General features: G+C 39.7%; 1 protein-coding gene across 11 annotated transcripts in view; it reads left to right on the forward strand.

Moving 5' to 3' along the window:
• The window catches only part of UTRN (utrophin), a 358,149-nt gene that overhangs the window by 213,357 nt on the left and 121,001 nt on the right, over nucleotides 1–23,791 (forward strand). For all 11 annotated transcript variants that reach the window (XM_051613510.1, XM_051613511.1, XM_051613509.1 and 8 more), the window contains one exon: nucleotides 18,936–19,108. In XM_051613510.1, coding sequence (XP_051469470.1) covers nucleotides 18,936–19,108 — 173 coding nt within the window. The remainder of the gene's footprint in view (nucleotides 1–18,935; nucleotides 19,109–23,791) is intronic.

Here is a 23,791-nt window from a genome sequence, read left to right on the forward strand (position 1 = left end):
TGAAAGGATTTTACATAAATAAGGTAGCAAGTATAAGCATGCTAACAAACACCAAGAATCAGCCTAAGCTACTCTTAATCTTTAGAGATTTTCCTAAAATACAGTCCATGGTACAGCAGCTTTAGTAAAAATGCGTGGAAAAAGCAACTAAAACCACTGCAACAAAAACCTTCTAATTTATCACTGCATCATAGGAACTGAGATATTGTAAATTAATGGCCAAAAAGTAGGTAAGCTGAATCCCCAAAAAAAGACAACCCAGTGTTTTTATGGTATCAAAGGTGATTATGCAACACAAGGACTAGAAAAGCAGATCAAATCCACCAACAGATATTAAAGCAATAAAAATCAGCTGGCAGACCTTCAACCTATAAACAAAGTGGTTGTATTGATAGCATCTATGTTATTCTTCCTAACAAAAGTGACCAAACAGCTTCTGTTGGGTACCGTCTGTGAGCTAACTTGACTGACCTTCAGTATTTAAAATTGAAAAGCTAATTCTTCTTGAAAAGTACATCAACCTAGCAGATACCTGCAGTGAATCAAAGGCAGATACTAACCACAATATTCCTTGACATGTGACTAGCAGAAGTTGTAAGGACTCATTTCCATGCAATATTCCTGAATATGCAAAATATCAAGTAATTATTGCAATTTTAAAATAAGAAGCACACATTTCAAATTTATTGTAACAACCTACAGATTCTGAAAAGGATTAAGGGGATAATTCTTACAAAGACCTTTATCCATTTCAGATACCTCACTCCAAAAATCTGAGGTTATATTACTACCTTATTTATGTAAAATCCTTTCAATCATGTTAAGAGGCAACAGCTAAAATGGGTGTAAAATCTTCTGAAATCACAAAGCATCCCTAAGTGCACTTCATAAAATAATGATGATCCTTTTTTTTTTTTTTTTTTTTCTAAAAATTATTCTGGTTCTCCCTTCATTCCCATTGTTTTAAACTCTATTTTATAGAAGTTTAAAGACCAGTTTATCACAGTACAGAACTTGAGATACCTGATTTGGTTGAAGAAAAGGTGGCTCAATTCTGTGGGTGCTCAAAATAACAAAGGTAATAGTTGTATTCCCTTTGTTTGGGGTATGCTTTCCTAATGCTTGTTTGCATGAATTAGGAAGGTAATTGCACAGATTTTGTGCCAGGCCACTTTGTCAGCTTTTCAGAAGCTGAAAGAATTCCCTAGCCAGGCAAGAGATTATCTGCATGTTCTGAAGCAAAAATCATTTTTGAGTGGTGGTAGTAAGTGTCTCTGTCCAGAAAAGATGTATTTAGTTGCTACAACCCTCAGGCATGGATGTTAGCTCAAGCGAAGTAGCAAATACTTTTGGTCCTGGAGGTGGTTCTGAGATGTCACTTAGGAGAAAGGTGTTTGCTGCCTTATCACATATGAACCGTGTCTCGACAGAGTCCCGTTGGGCTGCTTTAAAATAACTGGAGTACTGGCAGTCCATGCTGAAATAGAGATGGCTGGTGGAAAAAGTCCCATGAATACAGGGCAAGAGGTTGAAGAAAACTCAGTCTTGTGTCACTAACGAAGGCTGGAAGAACATGAGCTGAACTCCCATCAGGGCTCAGGGAAGTCATGGGGAAGTTTAACTTGAGTTAAATTTATCAGGAGCCATGCATCACTGGGTCTATTGCTCACAGATCACCTTTGCTTCAAATGAGCTCATCTGCAGATTAAATTAATTAATTTATTTATTTTCTTCCCTGGATTAAGAGCCCATTGACTGTCAGACCATGAAATTTCAAACCTACTGCTTGGACCACCAAACTCTTTTTCCTCTTTCACTGTAAGATGATTGTGTGGTTGCAGGTGACATTGCAGAATAAAGCTTAATGAAGGAGAAGAACTGTCTGAGCCTCAGCCTTCCTTTCTCCTTTTCCCTCTGCTCAAGGTGATTTTAAATGCCTTTTTGAGTACACTGTGTAATGGACAAGGCAGCAATTATCCCTTGTCAAATTTATGGTTACTTGATTATTTACATTAAAGGAAAGAGGCCAAAATCAATGGGAGCTCTTTTGTGCTAACAGCAAAACTTCATTTTACCCATCAGAGACATAAGTTGCCTCAGCAACTGCTGTTGTCAAAGGGCAGAGCCTCTTTCCCTGAAGAACTTAGACTAAAATTGCTAATGCTGCTCTCCTCTCTCCTGTCCTAGACAGACAGAAAGCAGGGATATAGAGAAAAGTAGCTTAAAAAATTTACTAGTCATGAGTGGTGTATGTTATTTTCTGGTCCTCTGTGAGATAGCTCCATCTCCACACAAGTGTATGGATTTTAGTGTTGAACATGTTTAATTTTGTTGTCCCTCCTGAATCCCCCTTCTGAGAAATGAGTGGTTTTCATGTTTCCATCATTGATCTTTTTTTCCTGCTATACATGTTAAGCATTAGAGACAAAAGATCTGTCTTAAAGGTATTTTTCTGTTCCTGAGGAAGCTGTTTTTTGGTGGTTTTTTTTTTTTTTTTTGTGAATGCTGTACAGAAATACTGTATTTCAGCAATTTTGTCAGAATTTAACATAGCTCTGAATGAAAGAGTGTTTGTGAGCATGTTTGATGGTGTGCCCTATGTGCTACTTCAGATTCTTTTATTTAAAAGATTACTGACCATGGTGCTAGGTTTGTTTTTTTTTTTCTGTGTAGCAGGGCTTGAACTACTGTTCTAATCTCAGTACGACCCCAATACAAGCTCAGAATTTTTTCATTGAGTTTCAAATTCATGTGTTCCTTAACCTGTGATGGCTGGAGCCACTACAGTGCTTACTCCCCCTGGGAGCTGTGAGGTCAGAAAATATGACCGTTTATCAAGTACTGGAAGAAAATTCACAACCCTTACAGGGGAGAGATTCCTGTACTGGGTGTTAGGGGGCAGTAATAATAGCTTCTTTGTTTTTTTGGCAGTGTCTGGCACAACAGAAGAAGCATTTGTCATTTGCAGTGACTTTTTGAAGTTATAGCATATCATTCTTTGATGAGCTCAATTTCCTTGCAGGCAGGCTTTCACTCATGTTTGCTTTAGCTTTAGTTATATAAACACTAGGCTTTGCTGAGGTGTTTATTGCCTTTAAGGTCCACCATCTCAAGGGGAGCTGCAAGTATTCAGCATCCTTGACAGATGATCCAAGATTGTTTTTTAACAAATCTGCTCCTTTACAAATCTGTTTGCTCTTTGCATACCCTCTTTTTATGTATGGGTGAGAAGCACAGAGGGAAGAGAAACCACGTATATGCAAACATATAGATATTGTTTATTCCTTGATAATTACTGGGAAGTGTAGAAGAGCAGTTTGGAGTTGTTCTGTGATGAAAGTTAGCACCTGTGGGAATGATAAGCAGCCGGAAGAACCTATTCAAGGCTGGTATGTCTGAATATCCCTTGCTTGCTTTTCAAGGAAACAATAGCTTGGCATGAAAAGTCATAGTTGTCATCTTGCATTAGTGAGCATACAGTTAATTTAGGATTTTTTTGGTTGATTTTCTTAAAGTAACCAGAGAACAGTAATATAGCTTAGTATGTTGGACAAGTCATTTCCATTAAGAGAGAGTATTTTTATAGGTGATTGTAGGACAAGCAAAATGTGTTGAAAAAGGTTTTAGAGAGAAATGTATCTTGCGCTTTTGCCTCATTCATTCTGCCCTGAAATGTTTACATCTTGATTTTACTGAGTGTACCAAAGACACGTGGTTCTTCTTCAGCTGAGTAGGCTTTGGGGTTTGTTGTTTTTTTGCGTTTTTTCTTTTCTGGTGTTTCTTAATTTTGCCTATTTTACAGTGTTACCTTTTAGCATGATGAACCTTTTTCATATTATGGCTGAATGGCTGATTAGGCATATACTTCTCAGGTGGAAACTCTAGCAGCAGAAGAGACCTGTTCTGGGAATACATATAGCTCTGGACAATACAGTTCTTAGCCTTCATCCAACTGCATGCTACAGTGGGCAAACTGCAAGTGGCAAGTGCCTCTGCCCTTCACAGCTGTATGGATCAGTGTGTTTGCAGTGTGTGCACTCACTGTAGGTGCTAACTGCCGTGCCTTAGCTGGTGTACTCATCCTTGCTCTTCTATAGTAAGTCCAACAGTACTTATTCCACACAGCGATGGAGATGCAGTGGGTTCTCCCACCCCTACAACTTGATAAAAACTTTTGTTCTGCTGTGTTTTTTTTGGTGTGTGCTTCCTTTCCTCCTTTTCACATCCTTGGGACTTTAAACACGCAGAAAGGCCAACAGGATTTGATCCTACATGGATCAAACACTACTGCATGTATAATGGACTAGTATATATCTTCCTTAACAGCATGACTGCTAAGTGCGTTCTTTCTTACTTATACCTACAGCTAAACAGTTTTTATCTGATGCCTCAGTACGTGCTAGTCTTTCTTTAAGTTTTCTGAGTTCCATTTTTTTAAAGCACAAAATTAATTAATGTAAAGCTGTGGGGTTTTAAAAATTATCTTTTCCTCAAATTTTCCTATACGCTGAGCAAAATTTTCCAGTGCTAACCATTTTTTTGTGAAGTTCCAAAAAACAAAACTACCTTCAAGAAGTTATTACCTGATAAAAAGCCAATGTAGATTGAGTTACAAATACCATAAGGTGACCCAGTGCTTGTGTCCTGGTGCAGCTGACTCTAGCCTTCATTCTAGGCTTTTATTTGCAAATCTTCAGCTTACTTCCTCCAGCACAAATTCAGGTGCTTCTGAAAAGTGGGTGGAGTCCTTGACTTGATATGAGAGTTAAATGAGAATAAAAGCATACAATAATTCAATGGAAATGGAGTTTCTGACCAGTGTTAAACAATGAAAGCTCTGCCTGAATAAATCTGGAAAACCTATTTGTTTCTTGTAAAGTAACTAGTAATAAAATGGGGCTAGAGAAGCCTTAGGCACATTGTATTTAAATAAGCTTCTTGTTCAAGTCAGGGCTAAAGCTCCAGTTATGGATAATGCAACTTACATTTTATTTTAAGAATAAAGATTGTATTATCATAATTTCAATTGTAAATGCTCTTTACTTTTGTCAACAGGCCACTGATAAGATCTCTATGTAAGCCTCTTAGTTGACAAAATGGCACAGCATGAAGAAGGATAATAAACCTTCTGTGAGGAAATTTGGTTCAGTGCTTCATAAGTTTAGTCAGATGGGATATTTCAAAAGAAAAACGTGCCTGCAACATTAGCACTGAGAAATCCAGCAGCAAGTTATGAGTCCCTCTGCGTGAGCATTCTAACAGCCCTTGGCAGTCTTGTGTGCACGTTTGTTCCCCTGAGCACCTCATTTTCTGGGCTTGGCTTACCTCAGACTAAGGGGTGACAGTGCTACCTGAGAGCAAGGCAGCAGCATTTGTTACACACATCAACATATTGCACAGGGCTGAGACTGGAGCCAGCAGAGATGGTAGGCAGAGCTGGTTTGGGCCTTTTCTCTTTGGTTTTGGGCATATACAAGAGGATGATTAAGGCTTTCCTTTTCCCTCTGTTCATTCTCTCTTCTCCTAAATGAAACAGATTTGCTCCAGATTTTAAGCCTTCTGTACTTGTATCCTTTGAAACATTAGTTACTGCCAACAGTTTGTTGAATTGGAGAACATACTGAGAATATTAATTCCAGTTCTCCTTCAGCCATCAAGAGGTCTGTGATTACGGGTACACAGATGGTCCTAGCAACACACCTAGGCAAGACTTGGTCTTTTTTTGTTTGCTTGTTTTATATTTGGGAGGTGGGACAGCTGACTTCAGAAGTGCTACAGATGCCAACAGTGAAGTTTACAGATGCCACAGACTTCATCTTTGGCATCCATCTGCTTTTCTGGGTTTTGTAGTGCGTAGCCTTTAGCCATAAAATGAGTCTGGTAAACAGATTATAGTTATTGGAATAAGTTATCCAGTAGAAAGCATGACTATAAACCAGGCATTAAGGCAGACTGGGTTTTCTGTCATGTTCATCTAGCGCTGCTGAGCTCAAGAGTTATCTCATGAGAATAACTAAGGGTGGAGTTTGGCCAAACACCTTCCTGTCTCTTTCATGTGAAAAAAAGTTAGACTGAAGGACTGCACAGTATGCTCAAAGATAAAAAAAAAAAAACAAATAAAAGTAACCAAGAAGCATTTTTTGCTAGTTTGACGCTTAAAAAAGCAAACATGAATTTGCTATTAACAATCACATACAGCAACCTTAAAAGAAACTAGTTTAGGAGCTGTATGGTATAGTTGGGAAGGTGCATCCAAACGGGTGCTTCTTACTGAGACTTTGATTTCACATCCTTGTAAATGCTGGGAATTGTTTTCAGAGATTGAATTCTTGAACAATTAAAAAAAACCAACACAACAAACAAATTGGGGGAATGGAGAGCAAATCACCCTGTCTAAAGCAAAGACGATAGCCAAGTCATTCAGGCACTGCAGCAGAGAACACTTCTTGCTGTGAGAAATGCCAGAAAGATCAGCAGCATGACATGAAACACCACTCTCAACTGTCCCATTACATGAGGGAACTGTCCCCCATGAGGGAACGGAGTGTACCCTCAGCAGGTTTGCTGATGACATCAAGCTGGGAGGAGTGGCCGACACACCAGAAGGCTGTGCTGCCATTCAGCGAGAGCTGGACAGGCTGGAGAGTTGGGCGGGGAGAAACTTGATGAAATTCAGCAAGGGCAAGCGTAGAGTCTTGCATCTGTGGAAGAACAACCCCATGTACCAGTACAGGTTGGGGGCTGACCTGCTGGAGAGCAGTGTAGGAGAAAGGGACTGGGGGGTCCTGGTGGACAGGAGGATGACCATGAGCCAGCAATGTGCCCTTGTGGCCAAGAAGGCCAATGGCATCCTGGGGTGTGTTAGAAAGGGTGTGGTTAGTAGGTCAAGGGAGGTTCTCCTCCCCCTCTATGCTGCCTTGGTGAGGCCACATCTGGAGTATTGTGTCCAGTTCTGGGCCCCCCAGTTCAAGAAGGACAGGGAACTGCTTGAAAGAGTCCAGCGCAGAGCTACAAAGATGATTAAGGGAGTGGATCATCTCCCTTATGAGGAAAGGCTGAGGGAGCTGGGTCTCTTTAGCTTGGAGAAGAGGAGACTGAGGGGTGACAACATCAAAGTTTACAAATAAGTTAAGGATGAGTATCTGGAGGATGGAGCCAGGCTTTTTTCAGTGATGTCTAGTGATACGACAAGGGGCAGTGGGTACAAACTGGAACATAGGAGGTTCCATGTGAATATCAGGAAGAACTTCTTTACTGTGAGAGTGACAGAGCACTGGAACAGGCTGCCCAGAGAGGTTGTGGAGTCTCCTTCACTGGAGACATTCAAAACCGGCCTGGACACGTTCCTGTGTGATGTGCTCTAGGTGATCCTGCTCTGGCAGGGGGGTTGGACTAGATGATCTTTCGAGGTCCCTTCCAACCCCTAAGATTCCGTGATTCCGTGAGCATATGGTATTCCCTTGAAAGCCCTTAGATAATCGTTGGCAGCTTTAATGTGGGGATGTGATTTAAAATCCACCAAGAAGAAAACATGCAGTGACTAGTTCCCTTGATGCTTTCTGAGAAGTGAAGTTTTTTATTTACTGTTCTTAAATTTTATGGTCTTTGGATGAGGTTCATTTCTGCTCTCTGTAGTGCTTTATAGCTGCCTTGGAAGCTTATTTCCAGTCAGAAAAAAAAGGTATTTTTATGAGGATCTGTGAAATTTGGACTTTATTCTTTAACCTAAGGTGTTGCATTATATATTTTTCACTCTTGTTTTACTGATTAAAGCAGGATTAATTTCTGCTTACATGGACATCTAAAAAAATATATGAATAGCAGAACTATCTCTTCTGCATGTGGAGATCTCTCTCATGTTCCTTCCATGTGTTTGAATTGTAGGCAGTGAACATAAGAATGATGCTCCAAATTTTGCGTCAGCTACAAAACAGAATTAATGTTATCTCTTAACAGCATTGAGCATTTGCTGTCCTTGATCAGAATTTAGATTTTAAAGGAGTTTTACATTAGCTGTTATACTTACTGATTAAGTGCTTATGTGACTTCTTCAGTTTAAAAAAACAGTAAAAAAATGAAAAAATAGTTATCTTGTTTAGTGGAAACAGAGGTAAACAAATTAGACATGACACAAACCAGAGAAGCTAAATAAGAATTATAGAGTCATAAAGTGGTTTGGGTTGGAAGATCATCTAGTTCCACTAGACCATGTTTCTCAAAACCCCATCCAACCTGCCCTTGAACACTTCCAGGGAGGGGGCATCCACAACTTCCTTGGGCAACCTGTTCCAGTGTCTCACCACTCTCACAGTAAAAAATTTCTTCCTAATATCTTAATGGCTCCATGCCTGAAGTTGATATAATGATGGTACTTCCCTGCATGCTTCCCTTTGACATCTAATAACTGTTAAATATACTCCAAGTATGAGATACTTCCTTAGGTTTTTGCATTTTGAGAATATTTGAAATGTTCTTCTTTTAAGGCTGGGTGCTTCTGGGAAGTTCAAAACAATTATTTCAGGTCTAAAATGCTGGAAAATCATGATACAGAGACGTAAAAGCCATGTGTTGTCCAAACAAGTTAAGAGGGGGATGGGAAATTCACCACCAAACCACACAGCCCTTCCTAATCTTTCATAGTGGTGCAACATTGCCTGTCTCCAAGACTATATTATCTCATCTGGAATCATAACAAATTCTATTATTGAGATTTAAAGCCTTTTCTTACATCCCATTTTCTTAGGAAGGCCACAGTCTGTCTGTGCCTACCTAATGCAGAACTGTCATTGAATGTGGCAGCTATTGTAGAGGGCAGATCACTGAATGTGGCTGAGTGAAAAATACCTTCCCAAGGCAAAATGTTACCTGTTAGTCTTAAAGAATGAAATGAAGTCAGACTGCTGCAGTGGCTCACCTCTAAGCTCTAGAGTGATAGATGCTCAGTGCAGTAATAGATAACTAATTGATAATTAGGGCAATGATATTTATGGGGCTTTTGTCTTATCCTGCTTTTTATTTCTCTTTATTGTAAGAGCTTGATTTGTCCATCTGTCTTGATGTATTCTTGGTCCTTGGGGTATTAGTTTGCCTGAGTGATTTGGCTTCTGGAAAAGGTTATCGGTGAGGCTGTGCTCAGTGAAAACCCTGGTGTTGGGCTCAGCTGATAGTGAGCCTCAGTGTAGGACTGACCTTGCTGGAGCTGTGGGTTAAATGTATTGCAAATGCTGACCTGCTGTGGAAGGGAGAGGACAGCTCTCCCTCCTCCTCTACTCAGATTGAGACCACGTATCTTGCAGGGCAGGAGAAAATACCACGGTGCTTTTGAACAAGTGAATTTTTTGTGTTCCAGCCTGAAGCTGCATGATTTGAGTGAACCAGGATGTATTGATTTGCTGTAACCACCTATTGACCTCAGTGTCCTTTACATCTGAGCTGCACAAGTGAACACTATTCTTTTTATCTTTTCGTTGTAACTCGTTGTGAGTCATTTAAGACATATGTACGCCCTGTGTATAAACAGCCTGGTTCATCCACTCTTAAGGTTCTTGCCGCTGTTTAATTTTTCATTGTTCTTCCAGAAAAACAAAACAATAAAACAAAACTAAAACCTTTTCTCCTTTCTTTAGTTTGTATTCTAAAATCAGATTGTGCTTAGTATGGCAGTTTTCTTACATTTTAGAGTATCATCTCAAGTATGAAGCGAATTCTTTGGTCTTTTTGTGCCTACTTAATCTTGTTTTACAAATGAAAGTCTGAAATTGAATTTAGAGGTGTCTGTAAGATCATCTCCAGGTTGATTAGATATGTTTTCTTCTAGAGGCAATGGGGTAACATTATTTTTCTTTACCTACTTTTGATTTCATTGATTCTGCTGGTTCATTTTTTTGCAGTAGCCTAAAATTGAGTTACTCTTGGATTTATACTTTATAAAAGTCGGGTTTTTTAAATGAATTCTTTACAGTGCTAAGGTTTTAGATGTACAATTAGACTAATAGTTTTATAATCCCTGCAGTAAGTGTCTTGCTAAATTATGAGGCTCTTAAGTCTGGATTTGCAGTGCATGCACTTCAGAACCCACTCCTAAAAGCAGTTGCTATCAAATGTGATCGTAGTTGTGTGTCATAGGCTGCTGTGCCGACCTTCCTTTTTCTACTGTTGATAAAAGTGCTTTTTTGTTCATGGTCCTTGCATTATGCAGGCTGCCTTTAGTAACAATGCCTATAGTTATAAAATGCTGTTAGCTGGTTATGCTATTTTATCTAGTTTTATGTTATTATTTAAGACGTGAGAAAAAGCACCAAACTGCTTTAATACCAAAATGTAAAGAGATTTTGCATTGCAGACAATTCAGAGCAGTGCTCTGAATGCATCAGCAGTACATTGCTCTCCAGTGTCTTAAATTCCTATTTGTGGATCTTAGTATCTGCAGGAGTATTTTGGAAGAGGGCTTTGTAGGCTGTGTAGAATACTCTTGCTGTTCTGCTCATTTTCAGCATGTATTTGCATGAGGGCTCACTCTCTCAGAATGTCAATCTCTTTGGACTCTAGCATTCAAATATTTCATCTGTGTGTGATCTGATGTTTTCATTATAAAATTCCATGTTGATTACCAGCAATTAGTGTAGAGCTTTGTTGTTTTGTTTTGTTGTTGTTGTTTTGTTTTTTTTTTAATCATGACAAAGCTGTTCAGGACAATTTTAGTAGTAATAATTAATGTAAAGCTGTCTTAAAATGTATGTTGCATTTATGGAGCTTATGCTCTAACACTGTCATGTCTACAGAACTGCTGCCTTTATAGAGGCTGTATTAAATATAAGTCACTGTAGAGCTTATTTATCTTCTACAAATTCAAAATTGGTCAAATACTTCAGCATATTTTCATGTGAAAGGACCACTGAAAAAAGTTGCTATTCCCTACAATTTTCAAAGCTGTTTTACTGGAAAAAATGGTCCAACATTGTATATATATGTATATGTTTAATTACCTTTTACAGAATTCTGCAAAATGGTAGGAAGGAATTTACATTTGCATCTAATAGTATTGAAAGATCTAGAATGTGTAATTTTTTATGACAATATAAAATTAGGAAACTAGTTATCTAAGTATGAAGCCTAAGAATAAACATGAAATTAATGTTTTATATTTGGATACAGTCCTGGACTGAAGAAGCCCCCTTTATAATCCACCCTGACACCCATTTTCATTTTATATGCACTAGCACCTCTGAAATGGAGGTGTTGCCTGTTTTGCAAGGGTTTTTTTCTGCGAGAGCAGCAGAAAGAAGCCTGTGTGTGTATGGGAATCAGGATCCAAACTTTGTGTCTGTCTTGCAGGAGAAGAAAAGAGATTCTCAAAGGGAGATTCTCAGAAATTGTAGTTAAATCTCTTGCAGGAGGGTTTTACTTTCTCACCCTAATGTGTTGTGTTTTTTTTTCTTCTATAAATGGTTAATCTGGAAAAGAACAGTATTTGAACATTATTTTAGATAGTGTCACATTCATAACTGAGCTTTTTGCTTCCGTGAGCAGTGGAGTAAATTCAGATAGCGTGTGCTGAGAGTTGTGCAGTAAAGCTGGTCTAGTTCTGCTACCTTTGCTTGGAAAACTTTTGTCAGTGTATTTTGCAAGCACTTTTGCAGTTTGTGTAATGTTCCTACATAAAACATACAGACAGGCAGCAAAGTATAAATAAAATAAGCAAAAATCCTGCTAATGCCAATATTTTTATTTCTTTTTCCCTACACAGTTTATTTTTAAAATTCTAACCCATGCTGGCTATATCAGTATAACCCACCAGCTGAGAACAATTTTAAAGACAGTTTTCCTATTGATGACTTTATTGGTACTTCATATGACAGCTGGGTGAAATAAAAAGAAATTAAAAGCAACATGTGATAACCAACATGATCATAAGATAAATAGTTGTAAGAGGTTTTGCAAGTGATGGGTTGTTGGTTTGGTTTTAATTATACTTTTTCTGACTTGCTGGCAACTATTACTGAAGCTGGTTTTTGTGGTTGAGTAATGTGTGGTTGTACGGAAAGCATTAGTAGTAGCTTAAATAGGCCTTCACATGCACACAGGGTTTCCAGTGGGAATGGTTTGAAAGGGAGCGATTTCCTAGTAGCCACCCTCGGGGTGTCAGATTTCCTGCGGGCGGGTGAGCAAAACCTCATATGAAAACAATCTGCCTGCGCCGCGTCGGCCCTCCTGAGCGGCAGCGGGTGTGTTTGGACTTTGTGGAGCACCGGTTGCTTCTACAGCTCCAAAACCTGTTCAGTGACTAAAGAGCCACCTTTCTTTGTGAGGGGAAGGAAAAGGAGCAAGTGAAGGTGTTTGGACCAGGGTTTCTGCAGCTTTACGGGTGGTGGTGGTTTTCCAGCCGAGAGGCCTCCAGGAAGGGGAGTGAGCTTGGCTTCCGAGCGGCACCAGGGCTGTTGGAAGGGAGGATGCTGATTACAATAATAAACAAATGCTGGGGATAGATTACTGCATGGCTGTTAGAGCAGGCAGGACCAAAGGAGGAGATCCCCAGTGAAGGCTTTGAAGGTTGCAGCAGGATTCTTTGCTGGAGAATTTTTTTGCCTAAACAAAAGAAGTGAGTTTTTAGATTTCTTTTAATGGGCCTTGCCTGTTCTGTGGTGCAGCATCCCCTGGGTGAGGCAAAGCAGGCTGGAGGTGGCTTGGATACTGCCATAGCATAGCAACACCAGCACACTGGTGGCTGGCTCTGAGGACGGCAGGGAGAGGAGAGGTCATCTCCTGTCCGGTCACACTGTTGAGTTTCCTAGGCTGAAGTGTGTGTCGTCCCATTTTGAGTTCTCTGAATAGCTGACTTCTGGTGCCTTCTATAAGCAGAAGTTTCTCTGGGGATTTTTTTTTTTTTTTTAATTTTTTACTTGAATGGAGCAACGTGGAAGGACTTCCTCCTTCTCCCCACCTGCTGCATCCATCATATACCAGTGGAGTATGGCTTCTCTAGCTCAGGGTCATTGAGACTGAACATTCAGCTTGAGGCCTGCAAGAAGCATTTGGAGCCTGTAGGCTATTGCTGAGGTGAGCTGGAGGTGGTCCTGGCCAAGCGTGGAGACGAGGAGATCCCCATGACACCATGGAGCCAGGTTAACCCTGCAAGGAACATCACCCAGCATCAGCAGCTCACTTCCAGGTGCCCAGCCCCTGGGAAGGAGTAGGGACGAAGAGGCTACAACAATGGAGCTCCACCCGGGTCAATACAGCCCAGGAGAGGGACACACACAGGAGCACTCAGGGAATTTTGAGACAGTATAGGTGGAAAAAGAGAAAAACCTTTTGAAGGCTATAGACCTGGCTTGGAGGACATACAAAAAAAATGTAGGCTTCAGTGGATGCTTAATGATGATTGGCCTGAACTTCAGCTTACGTGACTTGCTGACAAAATTTGAAAAGGTATGATAAACACAGTTTTGTATACTTATGCCTTTGACAAAGGTTATGCCTTTGAAAACTACACAATAAAAAGGGCAAGTTGATGTTAAACTGAGGTTTTATGTGTTGCTGTTAAGGTCTGTATTTGAAAAGACTGCCTCTCAAATATGGAAGTCTAATGTTGCTTCTCTTCCCCATTTCAGGTTCTACAAGATTAGTTTTAGAGCATGTGCTCTGCACCTTTATTTTTTTTCAAAGGAAATGGTAGAAAACTTTGGACTTTGCTAAGTCAAGGGCATAAGGGGACTTTCCAGGATGCCTGGTGACCTTACTTCACTATTGACATAAAGGAAGTGCTCTGCAGTTTGCTGTTAAATTTAGTTGAATGTTTTCTTTGTCAAATTGGAAGATCTTATGATGTTACAAGTAGAATTACTTCCAATGAATGTACCACTTCCCTGTCATTTCTTCTGTTCTTATTTTCAAGCTGGTTACTCTTTCTCTTATCAGGACGTTTGGGAACATTTAGAGCTGAGAAGCAGATTTGGCTTTGCAGTAATTGTGCTGATTAGCAAGAGACATGAGACTGTTCAAAACCAGATTGCTTTCATCTGGTTGTCTGCACTTCCAGTGAAACCTGGATAGTATATTTGTAGCCATTGGTAGCTTGGCTTTGTGTACTCTCTCTGTATATATATTTATTGGGTTTTTTTCATTTCTCCATATGAACTTCTTGTGCCCTACAAGACCAGAGTCTGTAATAGAAAATATAGTAGTTTATTTACACATTAACATAAACCTAATATTATGGTCACAAAGCAGGAGAGCAGATTCTAAAGCCTGATTCTGTGGCATTCTACGCTAAAGCTCTAAACATCATTATTTTTTGTTGTGTTTTTTTGTTGTTCTGTTGTTTGGGTTTTTTGTTTGTTTGTTTAAATACAAATCATCACTGGTCACCTGAAAAATAGTATAATGGATATTGCTAAATTAATCCGAAAGTCTCAGAAAATAAAACTGAGCTACTTTCTGTTTTGTTCTGTTTTGGATTGTATAATGATTTTGGTTAATTTCAAAGTCATATTAAGCTTGGGTCCTCAGAGGACTGTTGTAAACTAGTTTGGATTTCTTTTGGTTTTGTGGGTTTTGTTTATTTGTTTTAACTCTTGTATTTTTACTTTCCTACAGTAGCAAATTTTGGAGCTAATGACAGATGCTGTTTAGTATCCCACTAGCATGACTCTTCAGAAGGTAGCTAATAGTAACAGAGCAAGCATTTGGAACATGGTTTCTTTCTGTGTGGGTCACTTACTCCTCTCTTTTTCCGTCTGTCATCTGGGCTTCACTTTTCTCTTGTAATTACTGCTGATAGCCTATAAAGTTAGGGCACATGCTGAACTCTTTGAGATGCTTCATGACATAGTGAAGACAGAAATTTTGAAACCAGTGTTTCTGATGTTTTTTGAACTATACAAGTCCTGGCATTTGCAAACTCCAGGCTGTCCTCTGTGATTTTGAATATTCCAATGTCTTTTTTAATCTCAAAGGAATTTATCATAGCAATTCTCAACAGAAACAAAACCAAAAGGTCTTGGAGCTCTGCTGAATTTTTTAGCTTGAAGCTTACTGTGTCTTTTTTTGTATACTGTGCTGAAATTTGTAACATGATGCAAAAGGATGCTTTTGTGCTGGAGAAGAAACATTTTAGTTGGTAAACTTCAACCACAAATAATAATCTGTACGTATTTAGCAATTTTTTTATTTTTTTTTTTTTAACAAGTTCCCCCCCTCCTCCTCTGCTTCATCTCTCCCTCCTGCCATTCCCCGTATACCCATCCCATTTTTCTTGACTGAAGAGTTTGCTGCCAGGAGAAACAGCATTATGGTAGTGATGTTGGTTTGCAAGTGACTTTCAGTTTATTGGCTTCATTAATACATGTCCTAAGGAGAGAATGACGAGTGCTGTTACTGGGGTCGAAATGCAGAAGCCAGATGGCATTTGCAGAAGCTTGCACGGCATTCCCTTCCTATGCAAAAGCAGAGTCACGTTACACTACTACACTGGAGTGGGCAGGGCTGCTTTGGTTTTGTTCAGTCATAGTTATGTGACTGCTGGAATTAGTATTAACAGATTTATGATGCCTCTCAGATGTTGAGTCAGTTCCATGACTCAACAGAGCTACAGAGGTTGTCAAAAGCAGGCTGGCATTCCCAGCCTTCTTAAGTGCATCATCATTCTTGTGATGAAATGAGTCCTTACCCACATCATATATCACCTGTTAAGCTGCTACCTATTTTAGTTTTAAGTGCAAGTCAAGACAGCTCTTTGGAAGCTTGAAGTGTCAGCACAAGGCATTTGGTAGCACGAGCATTTGAAAATAGATGTGAAAAATATCCCAAAGTCTTTTTTCCAAAAAAGTGTGTTTTTTTTTCTTTCTGAAATACCTGAGACCTTAAGTAATTACTATATATCTGTCATATCTAAAGCAAATTACTTTCGTGCATTACTTTGATCTTATAATATAGTCACAGTGACTGTAGTGATACCCAGTGTGGTCTGTGTATGATGCTTTGGAGAAGCTTAATGTCTGTCTATATACATGGTTCTGCCACTGCTGGATTGATGATAATGGCAATTCTGTTCAGGAATTTTGCATGTGTAGTGCTCTTCTGAGTATGAAGTCATTGTAAACTGATTGCTTAACTGGCTGATGTCATTGCAAAGCCGCTCTCCACAATCTTTGAGAAGTCATGGAGGTCGGGAGACATCTCTGAAGACTGGAGGAAGGCTGATGTCACACCCATCTATAAGAAGGGTCCAAAGGAGGACCTAGGTAATTATAGACCCATTAGCCTGGGAAAGTCATGGAGCAAATCCTCCTGGGGAAAGCTACAAGTCCATTGAAACATGTTGAGAAATGCCAACATGGATTTACCAGGGGCAGATCAAACATGATCACCTTCTGTGACAAAGTAACCTGCTCGGTTGATGCAGGGCAAGTGGTGGACATTGTCTAGCTGAACTTCTTCAAGGTTTTTTTATATGGTCCCCCACAGCCTCCTCCTGGAGAAACTGTCTAGTTACAGTCTTGACAAGGGATCTGTGCAGTGAGTGGTGAACTGGCTGACAGACCGTACCCAGAGGGTGAGAGTAAATAGTTCCTCCTCAAACTGGCAACCTGTCACAAGTGGGGTCTCCCAGGGATTGATATTGGGCCCAGTGCGTTTTAATGTCTTCGTAAGTGACCTGGATGTTGGGATCAAGAGCACCCTGATGAAGTTTGCTGATGACACTAAGGTGACTGAAGAGGCTGACACTCCAGAAGGGAGAGCCATGCTTCAGGATGACCTGGACAGGCTGGTCGAGTGGGCTAGCAGGAACCTTATGAAATTCAATGGGGATAAGTGTAGGGTCCTGCACCTGGGAACATATATTGCAGGAGTGCAGTTCAGACTGGGATCCACCTGGCTGGAGAGCAGCCCTGTGGAAAGGGACCTGGGGGTCTTGGTGGATAACAGGCTCAACATGAGTGAACAGTGTGCTGTGGTGGCAAAGAAAGCCAACAGGATGCCAGGCTGCATCAACAAGAGTATCACCAGCAGAGATAAAGAAGTCATCATCCTGCTGTGCTCAGTTCTTGTCAGACCACACCTAGAGTATTGCATTCAGTTTTGGTCTCCACTATACAAAAAGGATGCGGATGGGCTGGAGAAGGTCCAGAGAAGGACTTTTTTCAATCAGTTTTTTTTTTTTTTCGATTAAGGTTTCTTTCATAAATTTAAAGAGGCATGGAAATGGTTTTCACATGACCAGGATTTTTTAACATGGATTAGCATGCAATTAAAATTTTTGCTGCTGTATGTGGTTGTATCTCCTGCTGTGTGGACTGATTTTCACTGGGTCCGTTTACCTGTTGGAGGCTTAAGGACAGGAGCACCAAATGCTTTCAGATAGGCATCTGATTTGTTTAACTGATGACTAGACAGTCTTATTTGGATTGGCTGATCGTCAGACACTCATTTTAGTTTTCAATTTATGTGCCATTGCTTGTATCTGTTTTCAGAATAGTGGTGTTTATCAGAATGGCTTAAAGGCATCAGAAGTTGTTTTTTAACATGTTTTAAAGTAGCGAATCTCAGGATAAAGAATAGGTAGTATTCTGAAGTCACATAGTAGCTCAGCTGGAGAACCAGAGCTTCATTGATACCTCCCTCCCTCTCTCTCACCTCCCCTCCACTTGCTTTTCCCTCTTTGTCTCTCCTCTCCCTACTTCTCCAGGTGTATCCTTACCTCTTTTTGATTTCTTCCCTAACTGAAAAAAACTTTCATGCTGTCTCAGATTCATAGCTACTTTCCCACTGCTTCCAACCATCATTTGTAAATGTGCAAGCAGCTATTCTAAGATGCAGGACTGCATCTTGAGGATGGGGAGGTATGAGAGCCCCCTTCTTTCCTGTTCCTGGGAGCAGATGGAAATTACTGAGGAGCTGTCTGGAAGAACAAAAAACACCTTTAAGCGCTTTCAGTTACCGTATTTCTTCCTTTGTAAAAGAAGATTAGTTACGTCTGCATCAAGTTCCTGTCACAGTCTTCACTGATTAATCCCAGTGAGACAGCCAGTACACCTTCTGGCCCTCCACACATTTACATTGCTCTGTTAGAGTATATATAGATGTATGGATGCTAAAAAGCATTGGCAGTGATTCAGGAAGTTTTGTTTCCTCTTATAATGTGTTTTTAAAAAGATACTGTGCTTGGTTAGATGAAGACAACATCTGCAGTAGGCTTCTTGAGGCAGATGATAGACTAGAGGTTAAAATATGTTTAATTTCTAAAGGGAGAAGAAACGAGTAAGCTGAATCAAAATCACTATCATTTCTTTTTCTTTTCTGTATTTACTATGAAATTTAGTTATAATACATCCTGCAGTTTTATGTCTGCCTCTCCATGTACAGTAGTTTAGCAGTAAAAATGGGCTTGTGGTAGCTATAGTAATTTAGCTGCAGCTTAATAACATGAGTTTTAGTTAAAAACTTTCATTGCATAAGACCTAACACGCTACACAGAGTTTGAATTTCACTGAGCTGGGGAAGGTTTCTGCTATGTTTTATTTCAAAGAGGAAATAAACAACATAGCTAAGGCTGAGTTTGTGTAATTTCTGGGCAGGAAACAATTTCTAGTGCATTTGCAAACGCTTCACTGTGTGAAAAGCATGAGAGAACAATAGACAATTAGCTACCTTCAGTGCTTCAAAAACATGCAGAAAAAGTAGTGCTAGTAATTCTAAGTCCTGATTCACAGTCAAGGATGACTTTCAAACTCCCTTTCTCACACTTAAGAAAGCTGGACCTTTTATAATGATGTTAATAGGGTTGCAGGTTTTCCCCTCTGCATCTCTCTTCAGAGTCACTCAAGGAGTCAGACTGTGTGCTCTGTCCTAGTTCTTGGGAGTACTAATATGAATAAGCCTTTCCTTCCTTAGTGTAGAGAACTAAGATGTTTGGACTTTTCTTGCTGATATTTCAGGATATCCAAGCTGAGATTGATGCCCACAATGACATCTTTAAAAGCATTGATGGGAACAGACAAAAGATGGTGAAAGCCTTGGGAAACTCTGAGGAAGCTGCCCTGCTCCAGCACCGCCTCGATGACATGAACCACCGCTGGAATGACCTGAGGGCAAAGTCAACTAACATCAGGTAAGTAATGAAAATATCAAGACATGAACAGGGCACAGTTGCTGTCTTCTAAAAAGCTTGAGAAGTATGACCACAGCATTTAAGTGAAATCTCCGTTTTCTCCTGTAAAGGACCCCTCAATCCAAATATAAAAACTTGGTGCACTTGCTCACCATGCAGGCGTAACTGCCTTTTCTTCTCTCTCCAGAACTGTGTAGTTAGTATCCACACTAAATTTTCCAGAAAGTATGTTGAATCTTTCCTTAGTGTAAATTGGTATCAGTGTCAGTGACATAATTTTGTGAATCTACAATTACTGTGATGAGAAATCAGTGGTTTGTTGTAGCTTTTGTTTTTACCACCGAAATGAATAATTTTTTAAGACTTGCATCTTAAGTGTCGTGATCCATGTTGGTAGTAACATTCTTTTATTGCTGCTATTCCATTAATAAATATTTTAAAGTACATATTGAACAAGGAATGCCTTTTGCAATTTTTTGACCCTACCAATCCCAGACTCTTTGACTGTGTAGTCATTGCTACATTTCTGTCATTTTGACAGCTGATATTTCCATATTTGTAAATGTGAATAAAATTCCTCATTAAAATGAAATACATAGGAAAGAATTTCTAGAGCTTTTAATTCCCACTGTTTGCTTGTTGATTAAAATAAACCATTCTTTTAATAGAACAAAGCAATGTTAAGCATTCATTTGAATTTTTCAAGGGCTAGAAAAATTAATTGAGATTGGAATGCAGGCACAAGAGTTTGAAAGAGTGAGATAGATAGTAGAATGTGCCATTTACTTTTCATCTCCACTCATTGCATTTCCAACCCACTGAACAGTTAAGCAAAACAGGTAAATCAGCTCCAAGAAAGCCCATAGGCAGGGCATGAACCAGACGAACCAAGCAGTTCAGTGTGGAGGTTTGCAGAGGCTGGCCACATCACACAAGTAATTTGATGCAAGAGCTACTAAACCTGAGTTGTCATGAGCTCTACTCACAAGTAAGTCAACATGAGAGAAAGGTTTAAACGTGCTCATAAGATAACAACAGCAACTGTGGAGTTCTTGCAAGAACAATTCAGTTGCTTGGCCTGGGGTCTTTGAGTCATTTACCCTGACCCAGCTGTGAGTTCCAAGTTGCAAGGCAGTAATACAACGATTGTGCAGTGAATGCTTAGAAAAGGGTGAATACCTGCTATTCTGAACACAGATCCATCTTTTAACTTCTGCATAGATATGGCATGTGCATCCCACTGGGCAGCATTAATGTTTGAATTGTTTGTGTAACTCTGCTGGTACCTGGAATGCTGCAGAGCTACAAGTAGAAGACAGGCAAGGAAGAGAATACTGTAGCAAACATAAGACAAATAAATTACCTTTTAAATTAACCTTTTAAATTTCAGTTGCCACTGGAAATAGCATTTGTAAGCTTATGTATTTGGCTCTGTTCAATTGCAATTCACTTTTCCAACTCATGCAAGAGTGCTGAAAGCCTTCATAGGGAAATAAAGCATAGGCCTAATTCAAAGTCAGTGTGTTGATGTAGCTGTTTGCCTTCATTTTGTGCTTTCTTGGTGTACCGTATTTCAAGGATGAATTGGAAAGCAAAACTGAATGGATGAGTCTTGTGAAAACAGCATATAAGTGTGTTAGATGCTAGAACTGATGATTCAAAAATCTGATTGTTTGGGTATGGGTTTTAGCTTGGGATAGTGTTTCCAAATTAAGTTTTCTGTCAATTTTTTTAGAGTATTTACAGCTATGTGTACATTTTGATAATGCTGATTTTTCAGTTGCTGAAAGTACACTCCCCTTTAGGGATAGTATGGGGTTTTTGTCATCACTTCAGTCCTCAGTGCTAGTTAACTGTGTTGACATTACTTCTTTGCTACTGTAACTAAAGGGAGTTCCAAACTGGAAAAGCAGTGCTTTTGTGACATATTTTTAAATGCATGGAAAGTACTTAAAACTGTACTTGTTGTGACTGTGACACTACCTGAGAAGACTATACGTCTCCTTGAAATTACTTGTAGACTCAGTCACTCTTCTTTCTTTTTCTCTCTTTATTATCTCATTCCCAGGAAAAATACAAACCTGCAAGTTTTTGCGGGTGTGCCTTTTAAAGCCAAGTGTTTAGGAAAGAATCTTTCCTCTTGGGTCAGGAGGTGTGAGGGTGTTAGTTTGTGGGGGAGGACAGAAGTAAAGATATGGGAGAAACAGAAAGATTCTCTATATTTAGACCACCCACCAATCTTTTTCTTTCATGTGTTGCCCTGTTTCTCAGCAGGGAGTATTACCTCCATAGCAGAAGCAAAAGCTAAGGAGGTGTCCAGCTGTGAAGAGAGCCTCTCAGGGTCAACAGTAGGGGAATTATGTCAGAGTTCCTGCTCTTCTGGATGGTTTTATTTGGCCTGGGTGGAGCAGGAATGCTCTCAGCCTGGTCAGCTGTGTAGAAGCATCTGTGTTTTTCAGGGTTATCCAGGATTCCCCTAGGAGTGCTTCTGAATACCAGGTAGTTGATACTGGGCAATATTGCTCCAACCAGTATTCAAAACAGATTGATCATCTGTAACTGACTTGTTTTTTTTATCAGAGCTGATTCTTAAGCCACCACCTGATCTGGTGAATACCTGGAAATTGCCAAGTCATTTGTCACATGAGCAGAAACATCTGAAGGTTTGTTTGCAGGTGGTGTATTGGTAGAAGTACCAGTTTCAAAACAAAGGCCAGAAATCCTGTCTTTGAAAGCAAAGAAGCCCAAGAAACATTTCAGAATCTCAACATAGTTTATAGGCTCTCTTTGATAATGTCTGTATGACAAATGTAAATGTGATGCTAACACTTCACACTGAAGAGCAACTTGGAGCATAGATCAGTTGCCTTGCTCCTGTCCAATATTTGCTTTGAGTGGGGCTAACTGAATGTGTGTGTCTCTACCCCCCAGGAGAAATGCATGCTTGTGTACATTCTTCAGCTGCTGCTGAAACTCATTTTTATTTTTGATATTGTTTCTGATAAGAATAAGAGTAACATTCAGGAAAACAGAGATTGATGTGATATATTTTCCCATGTTTATTTTTTCCCCTTAATGTCTTCCTGACCTTTCAAGGCAGAGATTAGCTCACTTTGTATTCAGTGAATTTTCAAGTCTGTTAGCCTACTCCATTTCCTCCCCACCCCTTACTGCTTTACCCCCACAGGTTTAGCTTGCACTGGACTTTGAAATCATGTGCTGGTGATATTTTGCATGATGGTGATGATGTGGCATGCACATGGGTACTCGTTAATGGTAAATTAAAATGCATTTAATGTAGTATCTTATGCCATGTAATTCACATTATAGATATATTTTTTTCACTATAAGTATTATTGCATCAAATGTTAACAGTGAGTCACACTTAAACTGCCCTTTAACTAGTTGGTTTTTTCCCTCACTTACAAAACTCCAGTTCATTTTTGTGTACAAGACTTCCACTACATAATTACAGCAGAATCTTGAAGCCTCAGGGAGTGACAGGTTTTAGAGGTGACAGCTGCTTAAATCTGCTAGATACAGTAATCATTATTTCACTATCAAATGTATGGAAGGCTACAGATCTGAACATTTCCATTGTGGGTGCTTCTATCATAAGGGTAGTATATTTTTGTAGCAATTTGTGAGTCTAACAACAAAACAGTAAATTCAGATGTGGGCTGTCTTGGCTTAGATGTGAGGGCAGTGTCTCTCCTCTGGTTGCTTAATATTCACTTCTTGTAAGGAGGACTGGTTCTGAGTACCTTGCACCCAAGGGTGACATCTATGCAATGCATTGCAGCTTGGAATTTGTGAGGGTGTTTTTGACAGGGTATCAAGATATTTTTGAAAAGAAGGCAGACATGGTATGTGGACCATCATGTACTGTTAGGAGTGTGCCCCTGTGTGTGGCTGGGGTCTTCAGGGGCCAGCTATGGTGGATGCTTCAGCTGTGAACCAGGTACCTCATGCAGTAAGTTGCTGTAGAGTTAATGCCATCTGCATGGGAAGAACAAGCAAGTTGCCTTGAAAGTAGTTCTGGTTAGTGAATATTAATGAACTGAAGAGAGTCCAGGACAGCTGAGACAGTACATTTCACTCAGGAGCTGTTGATCTGCAAACTAAGGTGGGTAGGACATTCTTCCCCTGTGCATGTGTACCTGCAAATTCAAGAGCTTGCTTGTAATTCACTGCAGAGCAGGATGCTGGCTCAGCTGAATTCCATGTTAGTTATCTGTAAGAATAGTAAGGAACGATAGAAACTGTGATGCACAAAACTGTAGACAGAAAAAGTCACTTCTAGCAAGTACTTTAATTTTTTCCCCCCAAATACTTAAAAAGTGCTTTCCTGAATGAGATAGAACAGGTTCCTGTTTCTGAAGTTAGCTTATACTTTTCAGAAATGTGATGATTTTTTTTTCCCCTCTTTGTATCATTTTCCCTCCCATAAACTCTTACTGACTGCTTTTGTGGTTCATCTATTTTAGTATCCCTGGGAGATCCCAGCATGCCCAAACCTAAGCTTACCTTAAAATTGACCTTGCAGCACATCAACCCTTCAATCCAACTATTGTCATATCAGTCCCAAACCTTCACTCAAATGCCATTTGAGATGATAATAAAAGAGAAGCCAGATGGAAGTTCCAAGATGCAAGTTACAGTGAATCAGAAAAAAAGATTAAA

Source organism: Apus apus, chromosome 3 (genome assembly GCF_020740795.1).
Source record: "Apus apus isolate bApuApu2 chromosome 3, bApuApu2.pri.cur, whole genome shotgun sequence".
NCBI lineage: Eukaryota > Metazoa > Chordata > Aves > Apodiformes > Apodidae > Apus > Apus apus.